Source organism: Protomyctophum bolini, assembly GCF_963924005.1.
Source record: "Protomyctophum bolini genome assembly, chromosome: 10".
Lineage (NCBI taxonomy): Eukaryota > Metazoa > Chordata > Actinopteri > Myctophiformes > Myctophidae > Protomyctophum > Protomyctophum bolini.
This window is the reverse complement of record NC_137871.1, coordinates 46,024,041-46,038,567: the sequence shown is the minus strand read 5'-3', so window position 1 is coordinate 46,038,567 and position 14,527 is coordinate 46,024,041. Positions and strand designations below refer to the sequence as shown.

Sequence of the window (14,527 nt, the reverse complement as noted above, 5' to 3'; positions counted from 1 at the left end):
TTGTACCTGTTGTTACATCACCGTATATTAACTGTATCTAGATTGTACCTGTTGTTACATCACCGTATATTAACTGTATCTAGATTGTACCTGTTGTTACATCACCGTATATTAACTGTATCTAGATTGTACCTGTTGTTACATCACCGTATATTAACTGTATCTAGATTGTACCTGTTGTTACATCACCGTATATTAACTGTATCTAGATTGTACCTGTTGTTACATCACCGTATATTAACTGTATCTAGATTGTACCTGTTGTTACATCACCGTATATTAACTGTATCTAGATTGTACCTGCTGTTACATCACCGTATATTAACTGTATCTAGATTGTACCTGCTGTTACATCACCGTATATTAACTGTATCTAGATTGTACCTGCTGTTACATCACCGTATATTAACTGTATATAGATTGTACCTGCTGTTACATCACCGTATATTAACTGTATATAGATTGTACCTGTTGTTACATTACCGTATATTAACTGTATCTGCTGCTAAACCTGAGGTTTAATTTCACTGTGACGCACCTTGTACTCGTTGATTTCCTCGTTCAGGATCTCGTCTCCGTTGCTGATCTTCTCGGCGGGCTTCTTTGCCTTCTCGATCTTCCTCCTGAGCTTAGAGATGTCCTCCTGATAACAATAACAATAATTCCATTGGTTTGGTAATAGGTATTCCATTCCATTGTATCCCCATTATAACTAATAACATATTGGACTTTCTCAACAAATTGACCGAGTTGTCCATATAGGTTGTGATCCTACTGGGTCATAGATATTATTTCTGGTGGACAACTTTGTATGTTATGACAAATGCAGGTTTCCTAAAAAGAAAAGGGTGGTTTGCCCCCTGGGTATAGGTCTCACCCACACCTAGGCCTGACTCACACCTTCACAACAGATTGATGTATAGCTGATGCATGAGACTTATTGACTGATGCAAGCTCGCAATTCATTTACAATGGGAGTCACATGGTTTGACACAACATTTTTGTTGTATGAGGGGGGGGGGGAGGGAGGCAGTTGAAACACAGCCAAAAGCCGTACAACAAAAATGTTGTGTCAAACCATGTGACTTCCATTGGAAATGCATTGGGGGCAAGATGTAAACAAACCCTTTATCTACATCTAGCATGCATCGAAGTTGTATTCTAGATGTGAAGCCTTAAGGCCTGACTCACACCTTTAGATGTGAAGGTGTGAGTGAAGCCTAAGGCCTGACTCACACCTTTACATCTAGATGTGAAGGTGTGAGTGAAGCCTTAAGGCCTGACTCACACCTTTACATATAGATGTGAAGGTGTGAGTGAAGCCTAAGGCCTGACTCACACCTTTACATCTAGATGTGAAGGTGTGAGTGAAGCCTAAGGCCTGACTCACACCTTTACATCTAGATGTAAAGGTGTGAGTGAAGCCTTAAGGCCTGACTCACACCTTTGCATCTAGAATACAACATTGACGCATGCTAGATGTACGAGACTTGTTTACTGACGCAAGCTCCCAAGTCTCATGCATCAGATGTACAACAATCTGTTGTGAAGCCTTAGAGAAACAACAACAGTAACAATAATGAACTTTAGAAGCAGGATGAGCGTCAGGTGACGTCAGGACTTTGGTACAGATTTCACCGTCTGTCCGCTGTCTCTGTCTGCGTGCGTGTGTGTGTGTGTGTGTGTGTGTGTGTGTGTGTGTGTGCGTGCCCGTGCGTGTGTGTACCTGTGCGCGGCGGGCGTTGAAGCTCTCCTTCTCTCTAGAGATGCTGTTCTCCATCACCTCCTCTCTCACCACACGGAGGCGCTGTTGCACCTGATCCAGCTGAGACCTGACGTCCTCTGACAGGATGCACGACTCCTGGGTCTGACAGACAGACAGGTAAGCAGGCAGACAGACAGACAGACAGACAGACAGCGTAAACGTCTTTAAATAAATACTTTCTGAAAAGTCTATGAGGAAAAAGAACGGGTACAGTACAGTACAGTACAGTACAGTACAGTACAGTGCAGTGCAGTGCAGTGCAGTGCAGTGCAGTGCAGTACAGTACAGTACAGTACAGTACACACATTAAATGTAGATTTATTTATAATCTTTCTTTTTTTTGTTGGTGAAAACCGATTAAAGCATTATGGTGTTTTACACTTTAGCTATTGAAAAATAGCAGATCTACAAGCTCATAGCTCCCCCCCCCCCCCCCCCCCCCCATGCTCATAGCGCGGCACCCAGTGCTGCGCTATGAGCATGGGGGGGGGGGGGGGGGGGCAATTAACATATTTTCGGATGGGGGTCGACGGCCAATCGGGTCCGCGACATGTAAATGTTTGAGAACTAATGTCGTGGAAATTTAGGGTTAACATCTAATAATACTCCAAGTTACAGAAGTTACAGTTTGGTGCTGTTCGGCTGTTTGTTTATGACGTCACTGTGAATGCCTTGAGGCTATATGTTGGGGGGTTGTCTGTGTGAGAGCGAGCTATATAAGCGGTTGTTTCTTGTCATTCTGGGAGCCAGACTGGGTTTTCCATACATGAACAGGTCATGTAAGTCTTGTCTTCTTACTCGAGTAAAATCCTTATACTCTATAACTCTGACATTTTGTGCTGCCTCATTGTTCATTGTTTATGAATTGTCTTTTGAGTATGTGTCCCACAGACTGCCTTTACACGACTGACACAGAAACAGGGATTCTTTCAGAAAACTGTCAGGATTTAGAAGACTTTTGGTAGAATCCTCCTCAGGTCTAAATGGGTTCAATCCTCTGCAAGTGATCAGAAAACAACCTGTGATATAATTATGTCTTCTTTCATGTGCCTGAAGCGACTATATGACAAAAGGTCTCTGTAGAAGAGAGGCATTGTTTGTTTTATTATTATTTCCAGTATTATTTTTGACCACTTGGTGGCGGGCTTGAGAAGCACAGGTTTTATAAGGTGAGACAGGTTCACTGAGAAGGAACTAGACAACAGGGAACCAGGGAGAAAACCCTTCTTACCAGCAGCAGAACAGAGACAAACTTGTAACATCACTGGTATGTTCATGTTCATGTTCATGATTTAAACTGCAAAAAAAATGGCAGTTACATTCTGTAAGAAGGGTTTTCTCCCTGGTTCCCTGTGTCTAGTTCCTTCTCAGTGAACCTTATAAAGAGCACACAACTTCTAGAAGCTGTGCTTCTCAAGCCCGCCACCAAGTGGTCAAAGACAATACTGGAAATAATAATAATAATACAAATCATTAAATTAATGCCTCTCTTCTAATGGCTCCTACAGTCTCAATGGTTCATAAATAGTGTTAGTTATGAGCTGACTCCATTCACTGACATGTATTCATTAGTATTCATGGAACTTCCGCGATATTTGGCTCCCATGAAGGTGTCACGTGACCATGACACTTCCTTCTCTAATCTTCCTTGGGCCTGGGTCCTCAAGGGTCAGAGGTCATCAGAGGTCACTGACCTTGCGTTTGTTCATGTCCAGGGCCTGGGTCCTGAGGGCCAGCTCTCTCTCTGCAGTGTTGATGGTTCCCTGTAGGAGGCGCTCTTTCTCCTCCAGCTTCCTCACCACCTGCAGCTGGGCGTCCACCTAGAGGGCCAAATATGGTCATTACAACACCTGACAGGAAGGATGGAACGCCCAAACAAGGTCATTACATCCTCCTGACTCGCGCACGCTTCAGGAGAATGTAAGGGCTGCTGTGTGTTGAGCGGTTGCACCACTCAACACACACAGCTCCGTAAGGGAGCGGTTGCACCACTCAACACACACAGCTCCGTAAGGGAGTGGTTGCACCACTCAACACACACAGCTCCGTAAGGGAGTGGTTGCACCACTCAACACACACAGCTCCGTAAGGGAGTGGTTGCACCACTCAACACACACAGCTCTGTAAGGGACCACTCAACACACACCGCTCCGTAAGGGAGTGGTTGCACCACTCAACACACACAGCTCTGTAAGGGACCACTCAACACACACAGCTCCGTAAGGGAGTGGTTGCACCACTCAACACACACAGCTCCGTAAGGGACCACTCAACACACACAGCTCTGTAAGGGACCACTCAACACACACAGCTCCGTAAGGGAGTGGTTGCACCACTCAACACACACAGCTCCGTAAGGGAGTGGTTGCACCACTCAACACACACAGCTCCAGGGCTTGAGGCTTAGCATTTTTCCAAGTAGCACGTGTGCGACTAAGTTGAAATCTAGTAGCACACAAATTATTTTAGGAGCACGATGGAAAGTTATCAAATAATGTGTTTCCTATGTATACCGGTATACATAGCTTTAGTCCCCACACATCTCATGATTTGCCATTGACAATGAACGGAGAAATTTGGTCAAAATTCCACTAAATATGATGTAAATGAAACATCAAAACATTAAATGCCATTGACATTGAAAGGAAAATGTCATATGTACCGGTACGTCATATGCAAACGAGCATATCGGCTATTAAACCAATCACAGCTAGGTATTCTGATACCTCACCCAGGTGTGATTTTTCTTTAATAAAGTGATATGAGGTAGGGACGGGCAATATGGCAAAATATTATATCACAATATCTTTTCAGCAATTATCAAAATATTGATATTCATCAGGATATAATTTTTATGTTTATTTTTATATAATCTATATAAGCAATTTGTTTTTATGCTGATAGACTATTTGTTTTTTTATGCAGATAGATATAGATTAATTTAATTTAATTATTATCTATAAAGCTATCTATCTATGTTGCTCATGGATGCATGGATGGATAGACTATCCGTTTTTATCCTGCTGTTCTATCATGTGATATTCAATGCAGGGCAAGATAATAATAATAATAAAACTTTATTTGTATAGCACCTTTCATGACATGAAATGCAGCTCAAAGTGCTTTACAGAAAAATGGAGAATAAAAGAAAAGCAAGGCAACAACATTAAAAACAAGCAGTAATGCAATACAGTGAGGACATGAATAACAAAAATTAAAAATAAAAGATCAATTAAAAGCAATGTTGTAGAAGTGGGTCTTGAGCTGAGCTTTAAAAATGTCTACAGAGGCTGCCTGTCGAAGGTACAGTGGGAGCTTGTTCCATGCCGACGGCCCGTAGAAGCAAAAAGCTGCTTCCCCGTATTTTTTAGTTGCCATTTTTTTTGGCAAAGCGAGGAGGCCAGCAGTGGAAGACCTTAGGGGGCGGTTTGGGACATATTTAGGCAGGCAGTCATGTAGGTAGGAAGGTGCGAGACCATTGAGAGCTTTATAGACAAGTAAAAGATTTTTAAAATCAATCCTAAAAACAACCGGAAGCCAGTGCAGTGATGCCAAAACTGGAGTAATATGTTCTCTCATCTTAGTTCTAGTTAAAACTCTGGCTGCTGCATTTTGGACAAGTTGTAGTCTGTCAGTTGTTTTCTTAGGCAGTCCTGAAAAAAGGGCATTGCAGTAATCAAGCCGAGAAAAAACAAAGGCGTGGATTAGCGTTTTTGCATCGTCCAAGGACAAATAGGCTCTGATTCGTAAAATTCAATTCAGAATCAATAATAACCCCCAGGTTCTTTACTGTACTGTTACTTTCTACAGTCAGGTTACCAAGTCTGCTTATTATTGATTCTTTCTGCTCACTAGAACCGATTATGAGAACTTCTGTCTTATCCTCATTTAGCTTGAGAAAGTTCTCACTCATCCAACATTTGATGCTAGACAGACAGATGATCGATTGTGAATTAAATTGTAACATTCTCCTTGGCTTTGACTACTTCAGACAGAACATCTGACACACAGCTACAGTAGACTATATTTACTAAGCTGGTAACTTACTCGGCTGCCTACCGTTGGTCGTTAAGCAGGTCACACAATGGATATGGACCACTGATATTTATCCAGCCAGGTCGGTGATTACTTATCATTCATGCTGTGCAACGTATGCTTTTTTAAGCGACGCTAAGGATTGTTTTGATCGATAATAATCCGTCATGTGCGTGCGCGAGTGCACTCTTTATTTGTGCGTGCAGCCGTGCACAGTGTTTCTCCCGCGTTTGGTTAAAGGTTGGCGTTCGAACTTTACAAATAAGTTTAGTATTCAACGTGTCGGGGACGCCATCATGCTGCGTTCACTCTGACGCTGTGCTGCCTGCGAGGGAACAACAGACACACAGGACCGAGCTAAAAGGGGGAGGGCCGAGGGCGGTGCGGTGGAAGCAAGGGGAACAGATCTTCAAGCTAAAATGCATCGAGCCTCGACACGTTGTTAGCTTGTAGATCTGCTCTTTTTGGCGAACGACACCGCCGTACTACAAATATAAATGTAGGTATAGAACTGAAACTCATAGAATGTGTATTGCGGGATCAGAGCCTTAATTGTCTTCATCACGATTGAACGGTCAAATTCTGTAGTCGCACCAGCGCTACGAATTTAATTCTACAACTCGCACAGTGCTATTTTTAGTAGCATATGCGACTACCTAGTCGCACTGTGGAGCCCTGCACAGCTCCGTAAGGGAGTGGTTGCACTACTCAAAAACAGACAGTTTTCTGAAAACTCCATGTTTCTATATCAGTGGTTCTCAACCCCCTAAGTACTCTTTCCGCAGCGGAAGGTCTGGTGATGAGAAGTTAATTTTAAATGTTAAAAGCTCCTTATTTTATCCCCTTTTTTTAAAATCCAATTTAATTTAATTTTCATGCCTTCAATTACCACAACAATAATAGCCTGAAACGATTTTGAAAAAATATCAAATTACAAAATGTTCCTACTTTTGCTCATTAGGAATAAAACATTTTGTTCTATTCAAACACATTCTAATTATTATCTAAAAATGTTGACCGTGTGTAGCTGACTGCATTTCTGTCCATTTCTATCTCTGGGACCCCCATTTATTATTATTTATTATTTTATTAAATCATCAATTTAACTCTGAGAGTCCATTTGGTTCCATTTGTGCACTTTCTGTTACAGACCCTCAACCTGTGTGTGTGTGTGTGTGTGTGTGTGTGTGTGTGTGTGTGTGTGTGTGCGTGCACGCGTGCAAGGGGGTGTGTGTGTGTGTGTGTGTGTGCGTGTGTGTGTGTGTGTAGTGCAGAGTGTTACCAGATTGGTTTAGCTGTGCATGCGATGTCTTTGCTAACATCCCCAATACACCTGATGGTGTCTTTGTTGACACCATGCAGTCACAAGGAAGTCCTGATTCTGGAGGTGGGCTGTGTCTTTGATTTGTACATGGACCACTTGGACCAGGCATTCCAAGATAAACATTAACCATAAGTATCAACCATTACTTGGAAGTATAACAAACTTCCGGGGGCATCGCTGTAGATTTGCCATACTGATATTCTGAAGCCTGGGCCGTGTGCATAAACTGACCATGAGTGGTCTAAAGGCCTATTCATAGTCTGGATTTTCGGTGGTGAGGTGACCACCGCTCCGGTGGTGAGCTGACCGCCGGAGCTGACGTTGAGCGGTGGGTGAGTAAAAACAGAGAGAAGGGCTGGAGCGCTGGCGGTGGTTTGCTCTTCACCGCGGCTTGTGACGTCATGTTGTAGTTCAGTGGTCACCCCACCACCGAAAATCCAGACTATGTATGAGCCTTGAGATTAGCTGGCATGACAAAAAGCAAAGCCAAACAACTTGCCAAATACTGAGCTCTGTTTGGGCTGTTATAGGCAGTTTGTCTGTGTGGAGGAGGAGGAGGTGCCATGATGTGTATCCTTAAGTGAACATGAACTGTCAACCCCGTTATATTTGTTTCCTTGTAAAAATGAATTGTAATTTGTGGATTCAAATAAAGAAATCTAAATGTGTGTGTGTGTGTGTGTGTGTGTGTGTGTGTGTGTGTGTGTGTGTGTGTGTGTGTGTGAGTGTAATGACCTGTGTCTTCAGGGTCAGTAGCTGGTCAGCCAGCTCCTCCTTCTCCTCCTTCAGTAGTTTGTGGATCTGGTTGGATTTGATCCTCTCGCTCATCAGCTTGAAGTTGGCGTCGTCTTTCTCCCTGAGCTGCTGCATGAGGCGGATGTTCTGCTCCTGCATGTCCTCGAAGGCCTGGCCGGTCACGTCCATCTCACTGAGGAGAGCATCCTCCTCCTGTAGACATATCATTATTATTATTATTATTAATGTCCATCTCACTGAGGAGAGCATCCTCCTCCTGTTAACATATCATTATTATTATTATTATTAATGTCCATCTCACTGAGGAGAGCATCCTCCTCCTGTAAACATATCATTATTATTATTATTATTATTAATGTCCATCTCACTGAGGAGAGCATCCTCCTCCTGTTAACATATCATTATTATTATTATTATTATTAATGTCCATCTCACTGAGGAGAGCATCCTCCTCCTGTTAACATATCATTATTATTATTATTATTATTATTAATGTCCATCTCACTGAGGAGAGCATCCTCCTCCTGTTAACATATCATTATTATTATTATTATTAATGTCCATCTCACTGAGGAGAGCATCCTCCTCCTGTTAACATATCATTATTATTATTATTAATGTCCTCGAAGGCCTGGCCGGTCACGTCCATCTCCTGTTAACGCTCGACAGGACGGAGATTAATGAAAGGACGGAACTTTATTGATATCAATACCGATCGCGTCACTCCACAGGCTGGGAGCGCCGCTCCACAGGCTGGGAGCGCCGCTCCACAGGCTGGGAGCGCCGCTCCACAGGCTGGGAGCGCCGCTCCACAGGCTGGGAGCGCCGCTCCACAGGCTGGGAGCGCCGCTCCACAGGCTGGGAGCGTCGCTCCACAGGCTGGGAGCGTCGCTCCACAGGCTGGGAGCGTCGCTCCACAGGCTGGGAGCGTCGCTCCACAGGCTGGGAGCGCCGCTCCACAGGCTGGGAGCGCCGCTCCACAGGCTGGGAGCGCCGCTCCACAGGCTGGGAGCGTCGGTCCACAGGCTGGGAGCGTCGCTCCACAGGCTGGGAGCGTCGCTCCACAGGCTGGGACCTAGAGTTCTCATTTTCTGCCTGAACCGTTCAACTCACACACCTGTTTAGCGATAGACAGCTTCTTGTTCAGGATGTCGATCTGTTCCTCCACAGAGCGGATCTTCCTCAGAGCCTCCTCGTCAGCCATCTTCTTCCCCTCCCTCCTTTCCCTCTCCTCCAGGTCCCTGAGACGCTGCCTCAGCTCCTCTGCCTGTTAAGAGTATTAATAATAATAATGAATTGCATTTTTATAGCGCTTTTCCAAGTGCTCAAAGCGCTTTACAATGGTTCATTCATTCATACATTGGGAGGTGAAGCGGCGAACAGTCGACGCCAGCGTCCTCACCCTTATAACACCATTAACCTCCTCCCCCTGTTAGAGTATTATTATAACACCATTAACCTCCTCTCCCTCTCCTCCAGGTCTCTGAGACGCTGCCTCAGCTCCTCCGCCTGTTAGAGTATTATAACACCATTAACCTCCTCCGCCTGTTAGAGTATTATTATAACACCATTAACCTCCTCTCCCTCTCCTCCAGGTCTCTGAGACGCTGCCTCAGCTCCTCCGCCTGTTAGAGTATTATTATAACACCATTAACCTCCTCTCCCTCTCCTCCAGGTCTCTGAGACGCTGCCTCAGCTCCTCCGCCTGTTAGAGTATTATAACACCATTAACCTCCTCCGCCTGTTAGAGTATTATTATAACACCATTAACCTCCTCTCCCTCTCCTCCAGGTTTCATGACGACGCCAGGCCCAGGAAATTAATCCCAGTGCATTTTCCCTCATAGACATTTCAAAACGTATTTATTTAAAGACCTTATAAGCGTCGTACGAAGCCAACTCTTGTCGTGACAAATCATGACAACAAACACAATATTTTGGACCAAACAAATAATTACAAAGAAAAAAAAACAACAAAAAAAAGTGTTGTAACCTGCCGTTTTATTTCTACTTTCTAATTTCTTTGTTTGGCCTGAAAAAATTGTGTTTATTGTCATGATTTGTCACGACAAGAGTTGTCTTTGTCCGCGGCGTATAAACGTCTTCAAATAAATACTTTCTGAAAAGTCTATGAGGAAAATTAACGGGGATTTATTTTCCGGGTTTCGACGCTCTATCGAGTAGCAGTATTAGTAACAGAGTAGTACTAGTAATAGAGTAGTATCAGTAATAGAGTAGTACTAGTAATAGAGCAGTATTAGTAATAGAGTACCTCAGACTTGGCCTTCTTCTCAGCAGCCATTAGCTGGACCTTATCTCTCTGCTCTTTGGGAGCTGAACGATACATGTCTAACAGCAGCTTCATCTCCCTCTGAGACTCCTGGGCTTTCCTACAGACGCACACACACACACACACACACACACACACACACACACACACACACACACACACACACACACACACACACACACACACACACACACACACACACACACACACACACACACACACACACACACACACACACACACACACACACACACACACACACACACACACACACACACACACACACACACACACACACACACACACACACACACACACACACACACACACACACACACACACACACACAGTGGCCCTCTGGAGTGAGTGTGGAACTATAGTGGCCCTCTGGAGTGAGTGTGGAACTATAGTGGCCCTCTGGGGTGAGTGTGGAACTATAGTGGCCCTCTGGAGTGAGTGTGGAACTATAGTGGTCCTCTGGAGTGAGTGTGGAACTATAGTGGCCCTCTGGAGTGAGTGTGGAACTATAGTGGCCCTCTGGAGTGAGTGTGGAACTATAGTGGCCCTCTGGAGTGAGTGTGGAACTATAGTGGCCCTCTGGAGTGAGTGTGGAACTATAGTGGCCCTCTGGGGTGAGTGTGTAACTATAGTGGTCCTCTGGAGGGAGTGTGGAACTATAGTGGTCCTCTGGAGGGAGTGTGGAACTATAGTGGCCCTCTGGAGTGAGTGTGGAACTATAGTGGCCCTCTGGAGTGAGTGTGGACCCACCCCTGTCCCAGGAGAACCTACTTGAGCTCGGCCCGGACCATCTTCAGTTGCTCCACCTCCTTCCTCTTGGGTCCACCAATCACGGACGAGCGTTGATCCCCGGCCGCAGCCGTCGACTCCTCCGATTGGTTGCTGCTGCCTCCGCCCCCTCCGGCCTTGTCCTTGTCCAATGAACACAGAGTAAATATCCTTTAGTTAGGGTTAGGGTGGACATTTGTACACTCAGAGTTAAATTAACAATGATTTTACAAAAATAAATCGGGGGTTCCAGAGATATAAATGAGGGGTCCGTAGACGAATGCATGTCTGTGCGTTAAGACGACCGGATTAAGGTTGGTGAGGGGTGCGTTAAAACGACCGGATTAAGGTTGGTGAGGGGTGCGTTAAAACGACCGGATTAAGGTTGGTGAGGGGTGCGTTAAAACGACCAGATTAAGTTTGGTGAGGGGTGCGTTAAAACGACCGGATTAAGGTTGGTGAGGGGTGCGTTAAGACGACCGGATTAAGGTTGGTGAGGGGTGCGTTAAAACGACCGGATTAAGGTTGGTGAGGGGTGCGTTAAAACGACCGGATTAAGGTTGGTGAGGGGTGCGTTAAAACGACCGGATTAAGGTTGGTGAGGGGTGCGTTAAAACGACCCGATTAAAGGGACACTTCACCCTTTTTGCAAAAAAATATATGTTAATGACGTTTAGAAGCTTTAGATCACTTTCCTGGGGGTATTTATGTGTGTAATATGTGGTTTTAGATATTTTAGATTGTAGCAGTGAGCCTGTTGTCTCTGATGTCATGGACACTGGTCTCACTACCTTCCTGGACTACAATTCCCATAATTATTTGGTGCACCGCTCCTCCTTGTGGATAGGGGGGAGAGCTGTCTTACTGAGACAACATGTAGTCCAGGAAGGAAGTGAGACCAGTGTCCATGACATCAGAGACAACAGGCTCACTGCTACAATCTAAAATATCTAAAACCACATATTACACACATAAAGACCCCCAGGAAAGTGTTCTAAAGCTTCTAAACGTCATTAACATATATTTTTTTGCAAAAAGGGTGAAGTGTCCCTTTAAGGTTGGTGAGGGGTGCGTTAAAACGACCGGATTAAGGTTGGTGAGGGGTGCGTTAAAACGACCCGATTAAGGTTGGTGAGGGGTGCGTTAAAACGACCGGATTAAGGTTGGTGAGGGGTGCGTTAAAACGACCGGATTAAGGTTGGTGAGGGGTGCGTTAAAACGACCAGATTAAGGTTGGTGAGGGGTGCGTTAAAACGACCGGATTAAGGTTGGTGAGGGGTGCGTTAAGACGACCAGATTAAGGTTGGTGAGGGGTGCGTTAAAACGACCGGATTAAGGTTGGTGAGGGGTGCGTTAAGACGACCAGATTAAGGTTGGTGAGGGGTGCGTTAAAACGACCGGATTAAGGTTGGTGAGGGGTGCGTTAAAACGACCGGATTAAGGTTGGTGAGGGGTGCGTTAAAACGACCAGATTAAGGTTGGTGAGGGGTGCGTTAAAACGACCGGATTAAGGTTGGTGAGGGGTGCGTTTAGGGTTGGGAGAGGGTTAAGGTTAGGTTTAGGTGCGCTGCCCCGTGGGAGGTTAGGGTTTGAGATATCAGACCAACGGTATGTCTAACCAAACGCACCCAGAACCGCTGCTGAAATCAACCTTACCTTCTCGTCCTTGACGACGGCCCCTCCCCCTCCTCCCCCGCTGCGGGTCGACCTCTCCCCCCCTCCTCCTCCTCCTCTCTCCTTCTCCTCCTTCTTCACGGAGCTGCTCGCCTCCTTCGCCTCCTTCCTGTCCTCCTTGGTCTCCTTCCTGTCCTCCTTGGTCTCCTTCCTGTCCTCCTTGTCCTCCTCCTGCTTCACGGCCGTCTCTGCAGCGTCTGAGGCTCCTCCTCCTTCTGTCTTCACTGAGACTCCTATTGGAGGAGGACAAATGACACCTCCTCATTGGTCAACTACAGACACGGCCCCTAAGCCCATTGGTCAACTTTTTATTTATTATTATTTCTAGCATGCGCGCCGCTTCATTGGAGCACGGCACACAGCTCTGTCTATCACATCACAGACTCATTCTGCATGATATAAACCAACCTATCACATCACAGACTCATTCTGCGTGATATAAACCAACCTATCACATCACAGACTCATTCTGCATGATATAAACCAACCTATCACATCACAGACTCATTCTGCATGATATAAACCAACCTATCACATCACAGACTCATTCTGCATGATATAAACCAACCTATCACATCACAGACTCATTCTGCATGATATAAACCAACCTATCACATCACAGACTCATTCTGCATGATATAAACCAACCTATCACATCACAGACTCATTCTGCATGATATAAACCAACCTATCACATCACAGACTCATTCTGCATGATATAAACCAACCTATCACATCACAGACTCATTCTGCATGATATAAACCAACCTATCACATCACAGACACATTCTGTGTGATATAAACCAACCTATCACATCACAGACTCATTCTGCATGATATCAACCAACCTATCACATCACAGACTCATTCTGCATGATATAAACCAACCTATCACATCACAGACTCATTCTGCATGATATAAACCAACCTATCACATCACAGACTCATTCTGCATGATATAAACCAACCTATCACATCACAGACTCATTCTGCATGATATCAACCAACCTATCACATCACAGACTCATTCTGCATGATATAAACCAACCTATCACATCACAGACTCATTCTGCATGATATAAACCAACCTATCACATCACAGACTCATTCTGCATGATATAAACCAACCTATCACATCACAGACTCATTCTGCGTGATATAAACCAACCTATCACATCACAGACTCATTCTGTGTGATATAAACCAACCAACCTATCACATCACAGACTCATTCTGCATGATATAAACCAACCTATCACATCACAGACTCATTCTGCATGATATAAACCAACCTATCACATCACAGACTCATTCTGCATGATATAAACCAACCTATCACATCACAGACTCATTCTGCATGATATAAACCAACCTATCACATCACAGACTCATTCTGCATGATATAAACCAACCTATCACATCACAGACTCATTCTGTGTGATATAAACCAACCTATCACATCACAGACTCATTCTGCATGATATAAACCAACCTATCACATCACAGACTCATTCTGCATGATATAAACCAACCTATCACATCACAGACTCATTCTGTGTGATATAAACCAACCTATCACATCACAGACTCATTCTGCATGATATAAACCAACCTATCACATCACAGACTCATTCTGCATGATATAAACCAACCTATCACATCACAGACTCATTCTGCATGATATAAACCAACCTATCACATCACAGACTCATTCTGCATGATATAAACCAACCTATCACATCACAGACTCATTCTGCATGATATAAACCAACCTATCACATCACAGACTCATTCTGCATGATATAAACCAACCTATCACATCACAGACTCATTCTGCATGATATAAACCAACCTATCACATCACAGACTCATTCTGCATGATATTTAGCCACGAGTAC

At 44.5% G+C, this 14,527-nt stretch overlaps 1 protein-coding gene and 1 long non-coding RNA gene across 2 annotated transcripts in view; one reads left to right on the top strand and one right to left on the bottom strand.

The window, feature by feature from the left end:
• The window catches only part of LOC308323011, a 411,264-nt gene that overhangs the window by 243,653 nt on the left and 153,084 nt on the right, over nt 1–14,527 (top strand). The window lies entirely within an intron of this gene.
• The window catches only part of rnf20 (ring finger protein 20, E3 ubiquitin protein ligase), a 50,916-nt gene that overhangs the window by 7,168 nt on the left and 29,221 nt on the right, over nt 1–14,527 (bottom strand). Inside the window, exons 15-22 of the mRNA XM_080773871.1 lie at nt 12,612–12,862; nt 10,959–11,098; nt 10,152–10,269; nt 8,998–9,147; nt 7,860–8,072; nt 3,460–3,585; nt 1,727–1,867; nt 539–643 (exon numbers count right to left, since the gene is read on the bottom strand). Coding sequence (XP_080629997.1) covers nt 539–643; nt 1,727–1,867; nt 3,460–3,585; nt 7,860–8,072; nt 8,998–9,147; nt 10,152–10,269; nt 10,959–11,098; nt 12,612–12,862 — 1,244 coding nt within the window. The remainder of the gene's footprint in view (nt 1–538; nt 644–1,726; nt 1,868–3,459; nt 3,586–7,859; nt 8,073–8,997; nt 9,148–10,151; nt 10,270–10,958; nt 11,099–12,611; nt 12,863–14,527) is intronic.